The following is a 19,404-nucleotide window of genomic DNA, read 5'->3' as shown; positions in this document are numbered from 1 at the left end:
GTGGGGTGTGTGTGTGTGTGTGTGTTAATCACTCAGTCATGTCTGATTCTGCGACCCCATGGACTGTAACCCATCAGGTTCCTCTGTCTGCGAGATTTCCCAGGCAACAATACTGGAGTGGTTAGCCATTTCCTTCTCCAGGGAGATCTTCCCTACCCAGGGATCGAACCTGGGTCTCCTGCATTGCAGGCAGATTCTTTACTGTCTGAGCCACCAGGGAAATAAAGATATTTCAGAGAAGAATTTGTTTCTTAAAGTAAGAGAAGGTGCTTCAATATTTATGCTTCATGATATAGGGCATTATCTACTCAAAATGTGAGGCTACTTCAGAACCGACTTAAATCCAATTGAAGTTATTTCTAAACAGGAAAAAGAAATTCTTAGTTTGGGGGGGGAATAGGGTGACTTCAGAGAAGTTTGCATTTGACTCATGATTAGGCATGCTTTTTTTTTTTCCCTTTTGTGAAGGTTGAAAATATTCTTGGAGAACTTACCTCATCAGTTATGAAAGGGACATCATATCTCTGGAGTGTGGTGGCGGCAAGGTGGCTGATGGGCCCTTCTCCTGTCTCTGTGTACTTCAGAAGGAGCGGGATGCCTTCTGGAAGCCGGGCGTTCTTCAGAGCCAGCAGGTACATCACGATGTCCTCTTTTTTCTCTGCTTTTTCAAGTCCTCCCAAGATTAACTTTTTGGCTTCTATCACTCCCTAAAAGAACACATTCTACATCAGACATGTGTGTAACCACACATGAAACAAAGCTTGGGTAAGATTGGCTTCACTCTTGTGTCCAAGACAACAGCCTAAAGTTTTACAACATTTTGCACTGGTTGCTTGACCGAGGCACGCAATGAAAATGAAAAAGTAAAGCTTGATAAAGGTATTGTTATTTTTTAAATACACACATTAACATATCTGCAACAAACAATGAGTATAATTAACAATGGGCATATTTACTTTTAAACACATTCTGAATGTATAAAGTCATTTTAAAAATTCCCTTGTGATCAATTATTCCTAGAATTACCCATTCATTGAAATTCTAAATAATGGTTAGGAGGTGCCTAACTGGTGGCACTCACCTTTACTTTTGTATTAACTATGGTGATAGCACTTAGGACTCAACTGTAAGGTCTTATTCTAACTGTTTAAAGAGTGCTCATTTCCACTCAATTCCAAATTTCATTAACGCTGACACACTGTTCAAAAAACCTTTCTTGAATGCCTTCTGTGTAGCAGGTACTTTGCAAACATATTCTTTAATCAGGAAAGGCCTTATGTTTTCTGGCCTAGAAACTATTAACTTACTAGTTAATAGTTTAATGGAAAAGTAAATTAGAAATAGGCTCTATTTTACCTTTGTTACTAGGTATGTTTTAGGGGCTCAGTGTCATCTATAGGCTTCAGGTACACACACACACACACACACAATGGGAGAGATGGGGGGTAGTGAAGACATAAAAGACTCTCAAATAGAATGAAGATGCTAAAGCTTAAATGTAATAAAGAAGTGCTATTTCTCAACTATCAGACTGAACTCTAAAAACCCAAAAGTTTGATAACATACATTGTTATTGAGCCTATTGGGAAACAGGCATCCTAGTGGGAACCTAAAATGTTACAAATCCCGTGGAAGATAATTTGGCAAAAGCTAACAGATCTGCATTTTGATCCAGTACCCTAGCCCTGAAGCTATAGCTCCAAAAATAAGAGAAAATGTGCCCAAGATTATCCATTTAAACATTATTTGTAAAGAGCAGAAGCAGTGGACATCACCTAATGACCATACATGGGAGAATAAACCGCAGTGTCTCAGGCTAACACACATGGAGTGCTAGGCAGCTGTGAAAGGGAGGAGAAAGATCTCTGTGAACCAGTATGGGCTGATGTCCAGAATATGTTGTTAAGTGGAAAAAACAAGATACAAGAGAATGTATACAGAAGTTTATAGTTTGTGTAAGAAAAAAGGAATAAGAATGTGTGTGTACACCTGCTTACTGTTGCAAAAAGAGACAGGAAAGAGAACCCAAAACTAATGATACCACTTATGTAGAAAAAGTAGGTAAGAATGGGTGGAAGGGTAGGAAAGGGAATGAGACCTCTTTGAGGATATTTTTAAAATCAAGTTTTGACTTTCAAATCATGTTCCTATTTCATATATTCAAGAAATGAAGTTAACAAAGATGAAAGGATGCTAAAACTGAATTCAAACAAAATCTAATGAACATGAATAAATATCAGATTAATAACATAACTAAACAAAAGAGAATAAAAAAGAATTAACCCAAGTAATGTTTGAGCATAGTACTCTGATTATACACCTTTAGTGTAATATATTCTAAAGACAAAAAGATTGTGAAGTCTTGAACTTTACTTAAGGTAGTTTGTTTTTTGTAGTGATATTCGTGTAACAATTTCAAAGCTATTTTGTGCATGCTTTAGGACTGAGCAAATGAATCACAGTATTAATGTTCTTGAGAACCAAGGTTCTCACTGTGGTAGAAGGAAGATATAATTATGGAATGATGGAAGGAGAGAAAGAACCCTGTAGAACTGGATTAGAATTAGAGGTAGCAGTATGAACTCACAATTTAATAAGTATAAATACATGTATTCTGTCCATTGTAAGAGCCTAGATGCAATGACCTTCAAGTAATGAGAAGTAAAAGTCTTCAGGGGTAAAATGTCAGATGCATGCAACTTACTCTCAAAGGGTTCAACCAAAATAATATAAAATGAAATAAGATAATTCAAATAGGACAATACATTAACAACTGTCAAATTTAGATGAATATTTGACTTTCAAATCATGTTCCTATTTCATATATTTATATGAATTATAATGTAGGTATATTTGTAGGTATACAAATATTCATGGAATTGAGCTATCCTCACAACTTTTTCATAGGTCTGAATTTTTTCCAAATATAAATTTGGGGGAGAAAAGAAATTAGGATGCAGTGAGATCAAAATGTAAGCAAAAACAAATATTAATGGGAAACAGAAATAGAAGTAAAATGCTGACTGAAAGCTGGTTATATAATAAACATGGATGGAAAAAAGATTATATTTGTATGTATTAAACATCTTTAACCTATTTGCCTTACAGAAAGATGAGTTGAGTTGGATATTAACTCATTTAGATTTTCCATATTTAGTTGTGCTTAAAAGTGAGTGTTTTGTCATAATTTAATGAGGAAGATGTTAAAATTGATAGTCCACTCAGGCAAGTGGAAAAGCTTTGAGGAAATGAAATTAAAAATAAAATATAAAGTTCTAAAGTAGTTAGAAGTAATTAAATTTCTCCCATAAAAACTCAAAAACTGCAAACCATACTTACTATAGATAATAGTCTGCCCTAGGAGGTAGCCTTAGAATCTAATATTGAAGAATAAGAACTTTACCATATATACATATATACATCATTCAAAGTTGAGTACAGTACACAGTGGGTACTCAATAAATATTTCTTGATGCGGGATTCTTGGACTATTCACTTTCAGCAAGCACTTACTGAACATCACCTATATACCAGGCACCATTTTAAGCAATTGGTGTGGAATAAACATAGATCCATTTCTGCAGTGAACTTATATTTCAGTGGGAGACAGAATAAATAATCCATGTAATAATTAACTGAATTATAAAGTATGTTCAACAGCAGTAATTGCCATGCTGCTGCTAAGTCGCTTCAGTCGTGTCCAACTCTGTGCGACCCCAGAGATGGCAGCCCACCAGGCTCCCCTGTCTCTGGGATTCTCCAGGCATGAAAACTGGAGTGGGTTGCAGGTGGTGAAAATAGAGTAGGGTGAGGGGAAATAGGAACACCAGTTGTGGACAGCATGTGAGTGTTAAACAGGATGGTTTGGAGCTATATATACAGTGACTTAGACTGGATTTGCACTTACTTTCAGTTTGCAGCCTTGGTTCTGACACAACTTCCTGACAAGGGCCCCGATGATGATCATAACAGATTCTCTGATGTCATTGCTTCCAAAAGAACCTTTGAACTTACTCTATTAGCCAAACAGGGATAAAACAGATAACCAAAACATTTAAACATTTTCATGGAATATTTTTCAGTAAGAAACAAAGTAGCCAAAGCCTAAAGAAACTGTTTCCATATTTCTAGATTTCAAACTCTGAATTTTGCTTTGGGGACACATAAATTCACTATCTAGCTTTGAACTGAAGAGTTGGTAAAGTCTTTCTAGGTATTTTTAACATAGATCTGTGAATTCCTGAGAGGTTTATGGATTATATTCACTGCATCAGTGAATCGAAAAAATGGTCTGTAAAATTGTACGTGTGGGTAACGAGGGACTTCACTAATGCTATCGGATTTTCAAACAAGCCTATTTTCCAAAAAGATTATGAATTATTCCCCTAAATCATAAGTGAATAAGTGCACTTTCTGTTTTTAAACCCTGGGTCCAAGAGAACTCTAGATTTTGCTTCCAATATAATTTTTCAGTAACAGAAGAATTAATATGTATTGGGTTGGTGAAACGGTTCATTGGGGTTTTCAGTAATAATGTATTGAAAATCCCAAAGGAACTTTTTGGCCAACCCAATACATAACATATAATGATTATATGTTATACAATGTACTGTACATAAAATAGCACCAAGATTTTTGAAGTCAAAATAAATCTTTTAAAGTCAAATTGTGAAGTATAACCAAGACTGAAATTGAAATTTTGTCCTATGTCATATTACATAATAGGTGAATATAATCTTTAAATTTCCATTAAACATAGCTTAAGTTATCTAGAGGAATTGCAAAGATACACTATGTGAAATATTCTACTTTGTGAAATAATCTACTCTACAATTAGTGATTAATGAAAGAAAACAGTCTAATAGAATTTAAATATGAATAATCAGAAGGTTCTAGTTTCAGCTTTTATTCTGATGCTGGCAACTTTTAATTACTGCTTAGATTCCGAAGATCAGCTGAGAGCTTTAATTTTGGCAGTGTCCATCTGACTTACAATGAGGGCTCTCAGGAGTTCTTCATCAGGATGTGAGGCAAATGCACAGGCATAGAGAAACCTTTCCTGGAGGATAACGCTCTCGGTGCTTTTGAAATCCAGAAAGTCCAAAATGGCATCTAATGAGTCTGGTGTCTGAGCAGAGGTGACAGCATCCACTAGCTGGGGTCTAAAACAGAAAACAGTCATAGATATCAATTTTAGGGTGCTTAATAAATTATTTGAATTGCTACCATTCATAGACCCATTGGAGAAGGAAATGGCAACCCACTCCAGTGTTCTTGCCTGGAGAATCCCAGGGACGGGGGAGCCTGGTGGGCTGCCGTCTATGGGGTTGCACAGAGTTGGACACGACTGAAGCAACTTAGCAGTAGCACCATAGACCCCATTGGTTTGAGTTTCCTAAAGAAGTGAAAATTTTTTATTTAAACAAAAGAAAAGTGATGGATTTCTCTGAAAGACACTACCCCATTTTATTTTAAGCCTCTCTCTTAACTCCCTTCTTTCTCACTTAATGTACCCTCAGAATATACAGATTAATCTTACTGTATTCAGATCAGATCAGATCAGTCGCTCAGTCATGTCCAACTCTTTGCGACCCCATGAATCGCAGCACGCCAGGCCTCCCTGTCCATCACCAACTCCCAGAGTTCACTCAGATTCATGTCCATCGAGTCAGTGATGCCATCCAGCCATCTCATCCTCTGTCGTCCCCTTCTCCTCCTGCCCCCAATCCCTCCCAGCATCAGAGTCTATTCCAATGAGTCAACTCTTCGCATCAGGTGGCCAAAGTACTGGAGTTTCAGCTTTAGCATCAGTCCTTCCAAAGAAATCCCAGGGCTGATCTCCTTCAGAATGGACGGGTTGGATCTCCTTGCAGTCCAAGGGACTATCAAGAGTCTTCTCCAACACCACACTTCAAAAGCATCAATTCTTTGGCGCTCAGCCTTCTTCACAGTCCAACTCTCACATCCATACATGACCACAGGAAAAACCATAGCCTTGACTAGATGAACCTTTGTTGGCAAAGTAATGTCTCTGCTTTTCAATATGCTATCTAGGTTGGTCATAACTTTCCTTCCAAGGAGTAAGCATCTTTTAATTTCATGGCTGCAGTCACCATCTGTAGTGATTTTGGAGCCCAGAAAAATAAAGTCTGACACTGTTTCCACTGTTTCCCCATCTATTTGCCATGAAGTGATGGGACCGGATGCCATGATCTTCATTTTCTGAATGTTGAGCTTTAAGCCAACTTTTTCACTCTCCACTTTCACTTTCATCAAGAGGCTTTTGAGTTCCTCTTCACTTTCTGCCATAAGGGTGGTGTCATCTGCATATCTGAGGTTATTGATATTTCTTCCGGCAATCTTGATTCCAGCTTGTGTTTCTTCCAGTCCAGCGTTTCTCATGATGTACTCTGCATAGAAGTTAAATAAGCAGGGTGACAATATACAGCCTTGATGTACTCCTTTTCCTATTTGGAATCAGTCTGTGGTTCCATGTCCAGTTCTAACTGTTGCTTCCTGACCTGCATACAAATTTCTCAAGAGGCAGGTCAGGTGGTCTGGTATCCTATCTCTTGAAGAATTTTCCACAGTTTATTGTGATCCACACAGTCAAAGGTTTTGGCATAGTCAATAAAGCAGAAATGGATGTTTTTCTGGAACTCTCTTGCTTTTTCCATGATCCAGTGGATGTTGGCAATTTGATCTCTGGTTCCTCTGCCTTTTCTAAAACCAGCTTGCACATCTGGAAGATCACGGTTCACATATTGCTGAAGCCTGGCTTGGAGAATTAAGCATTACTTTACTAGCATGCGAGATGAGTGCAATTGTGCAGTAGTTTGAGCATTCTTTGGCATTGCCTTTCTTTGGGACTGGAATGAAAACTGACCTTTTCCAGTCTTGTGGCCACTGCTGAGTTTTCCAAATTTGCTGGCATATTGAGTGCAGCACTTTCACAGCATCATCTTTCAGGATTTGGAATAGCTCAACTGGAATTCTATCACCTCCACTAGTTTTGTTCGTAGTGATGCTTTCTAAGGCCCACTTAACTTCACATTCCAGGATGTGTGGCTCTAGGTTAGTGATCACACCATCGTGATTATCTGGGTCATGAAGATCTTTTTTGTACAGTTCTTCTGTGTATTCTTGCCACCTCTTCTTAATATCTTCTGCTTCTGTTAGGTCCATACCATTTCTGTCCTTTATCGAGCCCATCTTTGCATGAAATGTTCCTTTGGTATCTCTGATTTTCTTGAAGAGATCTCTAGTCTTTCCCATTCTGTTGTTTTCCTCTATTTTTTTGCACTGATCACTGAAGAAGGCTTTCTTATCTCTTCTTGCTGTTCTTTGGAACTCTGCATTCAGATGTTTATATCTTTCCTTTTCTCCTTTGCTTTTCGCTTCTCCTCTTTTCATAGCCATTTGTAAGACCTCCCCAGACAGCCATTTTGCTTTTTGCATTTCTTTTCCTTGGGGATGGTCTTGATCCCTGTCTTCTGTACAATGTCACGAACCTCATTCCATAGCTCATCAGGCACTCTATATATCAGATCTAGGCCCTTAAATCTATTTCTCACTTCCACTCTACCCTAAGCCAAATATAATTTGGAGGTTTGCAAATAAAATTATATAAATAATATTACAAATTAGGTTCAAATTCTTTTCTCCATAAGTAATATGTAAAAGCTATGGTCTCCCAAATCAATTCTTTTTCTAATTAGCTTTGCAACTATATACATTTCTTAAATGTATAACTAAGGTAGTATCATTCAGTGGAAAGATGGGACATTCTTTTAACTTTCATTTATATCCAAGAAAGAAATTTCTGCTCATTTTTTTAAAAAATAAAAAGCAAAAAAAAAAAAAGCCAAAATAAAAAAATAATAAAAAATAAAAAGCACCATGGTGCAGTTCAAGTTCGGACTTCCCAGGTGGTGCTAGTGGTAGAGATGCTGCCTGCCAGTGCAGGAGAGGTAAGAGAGGCGGGTTCGACCCTGGGGTCAGAAAGATCCCCTGGAGGAGGGCATGGCAACCCACCCTCCTGGGGAATCCTGCTTGGAGAATCCCATGGACAGAGGAGCCTGGTGGGCTACAGTCCACAGAATCACAAAGCGTCAGACACAACAAGCGATTTAGCATGCACACAAGCATGGTTCAAGTTCAATCACAACAATTAGTTGTTAGAGAGTGAAACTCCTGAAGGAAAGTGCTAGTTACATCATCTACTCATCAAGAATCTCTGATTGGTTGAGTCTTGGGATGATAATATTTCTGAAACTAGTTGCTATACTAATGAACATAAGATGTCTGTATATATTTCATTTCACATCTGCATAACAAATACACACACGTATCTAATGCATTACATATACACATATTTTAAAAAAGATATTCTTGTACTATACCATTTTGGCCCTAACAAAACGTCATGGAATGGAGCAGACTGAGAGAGAGATAATACTTATTAAGTGTTATTATTGCAAACACTGACTAGCAGTTTTAGGTATGCAACCTCTTTTCCAAATTGGGAAAGGAGTACATCAAGGCTGTATATTAACACCCTGCTTATTTAACTTATATGCAGAGTACATCATGAGAAATGCTGGGCTGGAGGAAGCACAAGCTGGAATCAAGATTGCCAGGAGAAATATCAATAACCTCAGATATGCAGATGACACCACCCTTATGGCAGACAGAGAAGAACTAAAAAGCCTCTTGATGAAAGTGAAAGAGGAGAGTGAAAAAGTTGGCTTAAAACTCAACATTCAAAAAACTGAGATCATGGCATCTGGTTCCATCACTTCATGGCAAACAGATGGGGAAGCAGTGGAAACGGTGACAGACTTTATTTTCTTGGGCTCCAAAATCATTGCAGATGGTGACTGCAGTCATGAAATTAAAAGACGCTTGCTCCTTGGAAGAAAAGCTATGATCAACCTAGACAGCATATTAAAAAGTAGAGACATTATTTTGCCAACAAAGGTTCATCTAGTCAAAGCTATGGCTTTTCCAGTAGTCATGTATGGATGTGAGAGTTGGACCATAAGGAAAGCTGAGCACCAAAGAATTGATGCTTTTGAAGTGTGGTGTTGGAGAAGACTCTTGAGAGTCCCTTGGACTGCAAGGAGATCCAACCAGTCCATCCTAAAGAAATCACTCCTGAATATTTATTGGAAGGACTGATTCTGAAGCTGAAACTCTAATACTTTGGCCACCTGATGCAAAGAACTGACTCAATGGAAAAGACCCTGATGCTGGGAAAGATTGAAGGCAGGAAGAGAAGGGGATGACAAAGAATGAGATGGTTGGATGGCAGATGGCATCACCAACTCAATGGACATGAGTTTGGGTAAGCTCTGGTAGTTGGCAAAGGACAGGGAAGGCTGGCATGCAGCAGTCCATGGGCTCGCAAAGAGTCGGACATGACTGACTGACTGAATTGAACTGAACCTCTTTTTGCTTTAACTTCGTTATCTGTAACATGGGGCTATAAAGAGCAGTTATTTTAGGGTTGTCAGGAGGATTAAATCACATGATCTGTGTAAAACACTTAGAATAGTGCTTGGCACATTGTATACGCTCAATAAATACATGCTGTTATTAATACCATCAGCTCACTGAACATCTCTGTCAGTTTAACACTAATATTCTCCCTATACATAAGGAAACAGACTCAGAGGTATCAAAACATTTGTTCAAGGTCCCATAGCTGGTAAAAATAGAGCTAGGATTGGAACTCAGTTTTTTCTGACTCTGGAATACTGGGGTCTTAATTACAGTGTTTTCTAAAGTGTTTTCATGTAATACTAATCCTACAAAATGCTTTAAGAAGAGGGATTTTCAAGGTCATGTAAGTTTGGAACATATTTAAGGAAACTTATTTGTAATATTATCAGATTAAAGATGCCAGATATTGCTGCAATAAAGAGAACTATTTGATGTGTTTTTTCCCAGTGTTTTTCAAACTCAATTGCTCACAGGAGCCTTTCCTCTTGGTGTACTTGTTAATAACCTGAAAGCCATAGGATACACACAATGAAACTGGGAAATGTTACATTCCACCACCCTGACTTTCACTATACTACAATAAACAGAAGGAATTCTCTGTATTTTATGAATGTTGAAAATGAGGCTAAGGGAGACTGAATGTATATGACTTACTTAAAGGTTATATGATTTTGGAAGTCAGAATTTAAAACTAGGTCTTATGATTTTAGTTCATCCTAATATGGTGATTGCAGCCATGAAATTAAAAGACGCTTACTCCTTGGAAGGAAAGCTATGACCAACCTAGATAGCACATTCAAAGCAGAGACATTACTTTGCCAACAAAGGTCCATCTAGTCAAGGCTATGGTTTTTCCAGTGGTCATGTATGGATGTAAAAGTTGGACTGTGAAGAAAGCTGAGGGCCAAAGCATTGATGCTTTTGAACTGTGGTGTTGGAGAAGACTCTTGAGAGTGACTTGGACTACAAGGAGATCCAACCAGTCCACTCTGAAGGAGATCAGCCCTGGGATTTCTTTAGAAGGAATGATGCTAAAGCTGAAACTCCAGTACTTTGGCCACCTCATGTGAAGAGTTGACTCATTGGAAAAGACTCTGATGCTGGGAGGGATTGGGGGCAGGAGAAGGGGACGACAGAGGATGAGATGGCTGGATGGCATCACTGACTCGATGGATGTGAGTCTCAGTGAACTCCGGGAGTTGGTGATGGACAGGGAGGCCTGGCGTGCTGCAATTCATGGGGTTGCAAAGAGTCGGACATGACTGAGCAACTGAACTGAACTGAACTGAAGAGCTTTTCAAGACTGCCGGGAGAAATATCAATAACCTCAGATATGCAGATGACACCACCCTTATGGCAGAGAGTGAAGAGGAACTAAAAAGCCTCTTGATGAAAGTGAAAGAGGAGAGTGAAAAAGTTGGCTTAAAGCTCAACATTCAGAAAATGAAGATCATGGCATCTGGTCCCATCACTTCATGGGAAATAGATGGGGAAACAGTGGAAACAGTGTCAGACTTTATTTTTCTGGGCTCCAAAATCACTGCAGATGGTGACTGCAGCCATGAAATTAAAAGACGCTTACTCCTTGGAAGGAAAGTTATGACCAACCTAGATAGCATATTCAAAAGCAGAGACATTACTTTGCCAACAAAGGTTCGTCTAGTCAAGACTATTGTTTTTCCTGTGGTCATGTATGGATGTGAGAGTTGGACTGTGAAGAAAGCTGAGTGCCGAAGAATTGACGCTTTTGAACTGTGGTGTTGGAGAAGACTCTTGAGAGTCTCTTGGACTGCAAGGAGGTCCAACCAGTTCATCCTAAAGGAGATCAGCCCTGGGATTTCTTTGGAAGGAATGATGCTAAAGCTGAAACTCCAGTACTTTGGCCACCTCATGCAAAGAGTTGACTCACTGGAAAAGACCCTGATGCTGGGAGGGATTGGGGGCAGGGGGAGAAGGGGATGACAGAGGATGACATGGCTGGATGGATCACGGACTTGATGGACATGAGTTTGAGTGAACTCCGGGAGTTGGTGATGGACAGGGAGGCCTGGCGTGCTGCGATTCATGGGGTCACAAAGAGTCGGACACAACTGAGCAACTGAACTGAACTGAACTGAATATCTTTTCTACTATACAATGTTACATGTTTATTTCCTATGATATGATACAATATTGAAAATATTATCAGGTAAATAACCTGATTTAGAAAATGTATCATGAAATCATACAAATTATTGCCACCATAAGATTTTTAGGATACAAATAAGTCTAAGGTTTAGTGTAAACTCTGTTCTAAGTTAACAGCCAAATTTTGCACTGTTTTTGTCAGTAATTTTTTTTTGACAAAAAGATAAGTCACTCTAAAATATATCTTTAAGTTCTATGATTAAAACAGAGTCTGAGAATTTATAATTTTGCATATATTTAACTCAGTTTAAATGTTTATTTTTGAAGAGAGTATCCAACTAACTTGTAGTTAGTCATATGGAATTCATATCAATTTTTTAATGACCTAAGTCAAGTCAATAACAGTACAATCAAGAATAAACAATCTTCTCCAGAAAAAAGCTATATTCTCTTATTCTTGAGTAATCAAGTCCTTTGAACTCAGTGACCACTGTTGCTGTGTGTGTTGTATGTGTGGGGGAAGGGGTGTAACTTGGCCATTTTATACTTTTGACTATTTTAATGGCTAGTTTCCACTGTTTGTCAAACTAATTGAGCCATGTTCTATATCATCAATTAGGATAATTAGTGTAAAACAGTTGAATTTGTAGTTGCAGATAAATTTTGTTTTACAGACCAAAACACTTCTATTTAGAAAGTGTATTTGTATTGGTATTTAGAAAGTAAGTTTGAGAATTGTCAACTCTCTTTATTGTGGATGTAAAATAAGGCACTCTTCCACTGAATACTCAAATGATGTACATATTTCTTTTCTCTGGATTCTTTTTGCTGTTAATCTCAGTTCTCAATTTTCTCTTCAAAACAAGGCTTCTATGACAATCATCACTGTATCTTTAATGAAAGCTCATTTTTAATAGAAAAAACATACTGTTTTTGTTTGTCTGTTTGTTTTTATAATCAATTCTGAACTCTTTCTGAGTGTCAATTAATAGCTCTGGGAACACAATTTCACCAGAGTGTGGCAGCGCCTGCACTGTGGTATCACATCACAGTCCCACCATCCCCCTATCTATGTAGCAATCTAGACCTGATTTACACTCATGAAGAACAAAATGTTCAAAATAAAATATTCACTCTGAGTCACTGCTGAAAACTTGCTTTTCTGGCCAATTAACCATTGAGTTACTGCACTGAGGTATAACTGTTCAATGCAAATGTGAAATAGCAAAACAACTGGTTTGAAGGTGAGGCAGCTGATTCAAAAGGGATCTTACCTGCTTAATAAACAGCAACCCAGAAACACTTTATTATAGACAACCCCAGGAAATGTTCAGGGAACTTACAGTACTTCCTTGTTTTCTGCCTTTAGAATTTGGAGGATCTCTTCTTTCTTTGCCGTCCTGAGGTGCTTGATGAAGGCCAGGAAGCTTCTGACAGCCTCAGCCTTGGAGAGGTTGTCAGGCTGCAGGTGTTTTCTGATGGACTGCCAGTGCTCTGAGAGCTGCAAAACACGGCCACAGGCCCAGACCACACTCATAATTCTGAACATCTGTGTTTGTAAAGAATGTTCTCTCCAGAAATAAATGTTTCCTTGTATCTGACAAGCAAAAGAAGCTCTTTTTATCTTACCTCAATATATCTGATTGCCCCTGCCCCTACCACGTTCCTATGACTCTCAGAGGCAAATACAGAGGCCTGTTGATCAGTGCACAAGTCCTCCTCAAGAGGACTTGTCGATTAGTACTTAGCTCAAATGACCTCAAGATTCCAGGCATATAGGTCATTCCATGGTTACAAAACGGTGTTACATCTGAAGCCAGGCTTTGACTACCATAGTGAAATTATGTTGAATTTTCATTAACAACAGGATATTTTGTTGGGAAAAATCATCAGAACTGCTTAAGAATTGTGTCATGTTTCTTATGAACTGAAACCTTATTGAAAACCAGTTTTTATAATAATTTGATCTCCTTATTCTCTTTATTTTATGGTTTGTATGAAATACTAGTAATAGTAAAACATCATCTTGCTGAGATCTGAACTGTTCATTTCATATATCCGTGTTAAGTGGAGTGGCATTTAGATAAAGGAATTGATGCTTTTGAACTGTGGTGTTGGAGAAGACTCTTAGTTCTTTGCACTGCAAGGAGATCCAACCAGTCCATCCTAAAGGAGATCAGTCCTGGGTGTTCATTGGAAGGACTGATGCTAAAGCTGAAACTCCAATACTTTGGCCACCTGCTGTGAAAGAGTTGACTCACTGGAAAAGACCCTGATGCTGGGAGGGATTGGGGGCAGGAGGAGAAGGGGACGACAGAGGATGAGATGGCTGGATGGCATCACCGACTCGATGGACGTGAGTCTGAGTGAACTCTGGGGGTTGCTGATGGACAGGGAGGCCTGGCAGGCTGCGATTCACGGGGTCGCAAAGAGTCAGACACGACTGAGCGACTGAACTGGACTGAATCCTCATATACACTACTGTTATGCTGCTGTGATTTTAAAAACAGTAAATAGTTCTAATCAATAACATCTTTTGGCTTAGAAAAAAGTTCAAAACCTTATTTTTCATAGTTTACCACTTCTCCCCTAGTTGTAAAAAAATGTGTTAAATCCCATTAGTGACCTCTGTCTTAACTCTGCATAATCTGCATGCTACCAGTTTTTAAATTATTTATTCCTTCCAATAACAACAGATACACATTTTTGCTCTTCTTCAAATCCCTTTTGGTCATCTAATCTTAAGAGGATAGTCCAAAAAAATATTCCAGTTGTACTTAGCTAGATTTACTGGGTCGTTTCTGAGGGCAGAGATCACATCAGTGTTAAGTCAGAATTTTTTTCTTTAAAGAGTTGCAATGGTGACATTATACTGACATAATAATGAAGAATTATTTTCCTATCTTTCCTGTAATAATGAAGAATTATTTTCCTATCTTTCCTATAATAATGAAGAAATAGTTTTGAGAAATCTTAGATGGCTCATAATATTTGATAACTATGGGGAGAGAAATTAACAGAATAAGAAAAGATCATTGGTTTCATTAGTCACCTTTCTAAATAATTTCCATCTCATATGACATTAGAAAATGACACTGGAATATTAGATAATTTGTGGGGAAAAAAGAAGAAACAAGGTTTGAGAACAATTATTTTTGTCTCATTTTGTTTTCCCCTTCACTCAATTTTGATATATTTGAGAAACTAATAAGGAATTAGTGCCTTGCACTTTAAGCAAATTCTGGTATTAGCTCTTGATGATTCCACTTTTTTGAACACTAATAATGGCCAAGGGAAGAGCATCTTCTGGTAGCTACAAACAGAGCTTGAAGCCAAGGGTTAAGTATTAGGACATGCTGGAACCCAGAGTCATATCTGTGGCCATACATCACAACTGATTTATGCAACAAAAGAAATTATTCTTTATTAGATTAAAAATATTACACACACACTCACAAATACATACAGATACACTCATACCTGCACACACAGACACACACACTCACACACTTAGCCTTGGGGGTGCGCTCATTTCTGGCTGTAACAGTAGGAGAGGTTGGGGTGTGGTAAATAAGTGTTCCTGATTTAGGTGAAGAGCTTGGTATCCATTTCTAGTCCTCCTAGCAGCTCTCAGAACACTGAGCTCAGTAAAACATTTCACCTGTGGACATATTACTGTGTGTGTGCTCAGCTGTTTCAGTTGTGTCCTACTCTTTGCAACCCCATGGACTTTTGTCCACCAGGCTTCTCTGTCCGTGGGATTTCCCAGGCATGAATACTGGAGTAGGTTGCCATGTCTTCCTCCAGGGGATCTTCCCGACCTAGTGATCCAACTCATATGTCTTGCATCTTCTGTATTGCAGGTGGATTCTTTACCCACTGATCCACCTGAGAAGCCTGGACATATTACTCCCGAGAGGCAGAACTTTCAGGATTCAGGCCACTGTCTATGCTCTCATTGCTGTATGCTTCCCCTAACTTCATCAGGCTTATCCCCACTGCATTCTGAGGTCTTCTTTGAGGAAGCTGCCTTCAAGTCATAACATTTTTTATTTGAAATAAGTGGATGTGGTAGTCATTTGTTAATTATTATAGCATATTATTAGGCTACTGCTATTATAACTCAGTGGTGGCTGGAAGTTCTTTGTAAACTTTCCTTATAAATTAACTGAAGCTTCCATTGGAGACAAAAGGAAAACAGAATTGTAGGCCGTGATTATTCCATGATTTGGCCACATAGCGCTGTGGCTCACACTTACAGAAGGGCATCCTTTGCACTTGCTCTGGAAGACCTGGCCCACAATGGGAATGGCCGTGTACTTTGAATCGACTGCTTTAATGATGGCTGCAACCTGCTTTCCCGGCTTCAGTCTCACGCTTGCTTCCGTGGTTTTCAGCTCCAGTTTCTGCCTGCATAACCAGGGAAGAGAAATACCACATCAACGGCCTTCTTTTGAGTGAACAAGCTATTAATTGTCATTCTTTTGGCAAATGATACTAATGTATTCAAATTCTGTAAGGCCATGTCTTTCAAACTGAGAGATCTCCAGCAGTAACAGAAACCTCAAGATAATTATGAAACTTTTCTGGAGCAACAATTTTATTCAAAGGTTTGAAAGTTTAAGCCTGGGATTTCAAAATATTATGACAAGAGACTACACGAAAGAAAATTTGCCTGGATGCTGAGCAAGATATATGATGTCACTTCTTTGGGCTTTAGCCCAGTTCTCTGAAAAATGATATCTTCAGGACAACCACATGTCACTTACTAAGACAATTAGGAAATCTTGTTTTGTAAATATGGCCTCAATAATCTGATATGCTCTTTCAGTAGCTTGCCTCTCTCCCTTCAAAAGGTGGAGTCTACATCCCTCTCCTTAAACCTGGGCAGGACTCTGTGACTGCCAGGACTTGTAGAGAACACTAGAAGTTTCAATATATGGCTTGTAAGGCTAAGTCCTTTTATGTTGGAGAAGACTCTTCAGAGACTCTTGGATTGCAAGATCAAACCAGTCAATCTTAAGAGAAATCAACCCAGAATACTCATTGGAAAGATAGATGCTGAAGCTGAAACTCCAGTATTTTGGTCATCTGACGTGAACAGCTGACTCATCGCTAAAGTCCCTGATGCTGCAAAAGATTGAGGGCAGAAGAAGAGGGCATCAGAGGATGAGATGGCTGGATGGTATCACTGATGCAATGGACATGAACTTGGGCAAACTTCAGGAGATGGTGAGGGACAGAGAGGCTTGGCGTACTGCAGTCCATGGGGTTGCAAAGAGTCAGACACGACTGGGTGGCTGAACAACAATAAATCACAAAAGGGAATTCAGCTTTCATCTGGCATGCTAGCAGCACATACCTTCTTACCATGTAAGAAGTCTGGCTACTGAAGCTACCATGTTGAGAGGCCCCATGGAGATCAAGAGAGATGCATAAGGAGCCTAAGGAGTGTGAATCTCCAGCCCAGACACTAGATAAGTGAGGGAGCAGCCTCTGAACCAGCTCTGCAACCGCACAGCACACACCAAGCAAGGCAGGATCAAGGCAAGTGTCACGAGTATGAGAGAAAATAATAAAGTGATTGCTGCTTTTTATACTACTAAGTTTGGAGTGGTGTGTTATAGAACAATGGAATCCTGATAAACCTAAATTTAAAATATTAATTTTATATGAAAACAAGATGGATGTGGTACAAAGTAGAATGCAAGGTTCTAATCCAGAGGAGACTTCAATAAAATTTCAAGCATTTGTGGTTTGAGGCATTTCTACCAAGATTTTAACCATTTACCTCTGACATTAGGGTTACTTCAGAAGAAATATTTGAGAAATAACAGCAGAAGATATAACTTACATTTAATGCTAGGATGTGTTATTCTAAATTAAAATCTGAAAATAAGACATACTCTTAGATTTGAAATTTTAGTCCTTTAGCCTGTGGGAACTATGCTGACCAGAGAAATTTTCTCAAATTGAAATAACAGTCTTGAATATGTAAGTACTATAAATCACAGCAAAAATTCTGTCATATCACTTTACGATAGAACATTTTTGTGTTTATTAACAACAATGACAAAAAAATAATCTTGAGGAGAGAATACACAATGCCACTTTTTTAATCTAAACATTAAAAGCATTTGATAGAGAAATCAGAAAATAAATAAGAATGAATCAAAGTGTTTGCCTTTTAAAAATTTAAATTTTATTCAATAAACAATTTATTTTTAATGAAGTCCTATTTTAAAACATAAAGTATTTACTTCATGCCACATATTATTATAGACAATATGAAAAATAAAGATGAACAAGACATAATAATTGTTCTAAAGGAGCTCACAGTCAAAATGAGGAAGCGATAAATATATTAATTCATGTGCATGTATATATATGCATATATATTTTTAAATTTTAATAATACATTAAATAACAGTAAAGAAAATTTAAGCATTATCTTACCTCGATACTATTTTGCCTGCTATTGATTGTAGAAAATTGAGCCTTAAAGCACGTATCTCTTCTGAGAGCACAGCTACAACAAAGCTGTCTTCTATCTTATAGGTAGTGACAGATGTGGCTTTCGAAGTGACACCCAAGACCTAAATAAATAAATGTGGTTGTAACAAGCAATCAGCCTTTTATCTTTGAATCAAGCCAAATAGCAAATTATCTTTTCATCTTCACAAGAACGCCCCCTTCATATTCCTTCAACACACAAACCTACAATATATTAAAATAAATCCATTCATTTGATATTATATAATACTATACCCTAAACTAAAAATTACAAGTGTTCCCAAATTATATTGCTGCTTTATTCACCTATTATTTCTGAATCGTCTCTACAAAAAGAACTTGGTTGCCTCAAAGAAAGTGATAGGCAGCATACCTGATGTGGGGTCGTAAATCCAGCCCTCTCTATTTTGCATGAATCCAAAGCCTTAATTTTGGTCACTTTGTCTTGATGAGCCTGGTAGGTCACTTTACAATCTCCAGAGATGTCTACCTAAAAAGAAAAGCCAAAATACAATGTTTCAGATGGGATTCTCATATGAACCATTTGAATTCCAGTGGGAAGTAGCTTAAAAATTGGGGTTCTAATACATCATGCAGGATTCCTTTCTCTGACAAGATAGGAAGACAGAAGAATTCAGTGTTTCCTGCAGCATGTGGATTCCTTTCCATCCTCTTTGAGTCTTATGAGCACATTCTTATTGCCCCAGGAATAATAAATGATTTCCTACTTCTCTCTAATGTCTAATAGGAATTGGACAGATGGCCTCAGTTCAGTTCAGTTCAGTTGCTCAGTCACGTTCGACTCTTTGCAACCCCATGGACTGCAGCACACCAGGCTTCCCTGTCCATCACCAATTCCTGGAGCTTACTTAAACTATGTCCATTGAGTTGGTGATGCCATCCAACCATCTCATCCTCTGTCATCCCCTTCTCCTCCCGCCTTCAATCTTTCCCAGTATCAGAGTCTTTTCAAATGAGTCATTTCTTTGCATCAGGCCAAAGTATTGCAGTATCAGCATCAGCATCAGTCCTTCCAATGAATATTCAGGACTGATTTCCTCTAGGATGGACTTGTTGGATCTCCTTGCTGTCTAAGGGACTCTCAACAGTCTTCTCCAACACCACACTTCAAAAGCATCAATTCTTCGACGCTCAGCTTTCTTTGTAGCCCAACTCTCACATCCATACGTGACTACTGGAAAAATCATAGCTTTGACTAGACAGACCTTGTGGGAAAAGTGATGTTTCTGCTTTTTAATA

General features: G+C 38.3%; 1 protein-coding gene across 1 annotated transcript in view; it reads right to left on the bottom strand.

Moving 5' to 3' along the window:
* The window catches only part of MTTP (microsomal triglyceride transfer protein), a 56,758-nt gene that overhangs the window by 20,369 nt on the left and 16,985 nt on the right, over positions 1-19,404 (bottom strand). Inside the window, exons 5-11 of the mRNA XM_086406708.1 lie at positions 18,518-18,634; positions 18,088-18,227; positions 15,891-16,041; positions 12,975-13,132; positions 4,994-5,162; positions 3,908-4,015; positions 495-707 (exon numbers count right to left, since the gene is read on the bottom strand). Of these exons, the coding sequence (XP_086262834.1) occupies positions 495-707; positions 3,908-4,015; positions 4,994-5,162; positions 12,975-13,132; positions 15,891-16,041; positions 18,088-18,227; positions 18,518-18,634 (1,056 nt within the window). The remainder of the gene's footprint in view (positions 1-494; positions 708-3,907; positions 4,016-4,993; positions 5,163-12,974; positions 13,133-15,890; positions 16,042-18,087; positions 18,228-18,517; positions 18,635-19,404) is intronic.

The sequence above is a fragment of the Bos grunniens genome, chromosome 6, assembly GCF_055505025.1.
Source record: "Bos grunniens cultivar Pamir isolate PY7600 chromosome 6, Bosgru_T2T1.0, whole genome shotgun sequence".
Lineage (NCBI taxonomy): Eukaryota > Metazoa > Chordata > Mammalia > Artiodactyla > Bovidae > Bos > Bos grunniens.
The sequence above is the reverse complement of the archived record's forward strand: the minus strand, read 5'-3'. Positions and strand labels throughout refer to the sequence as shown.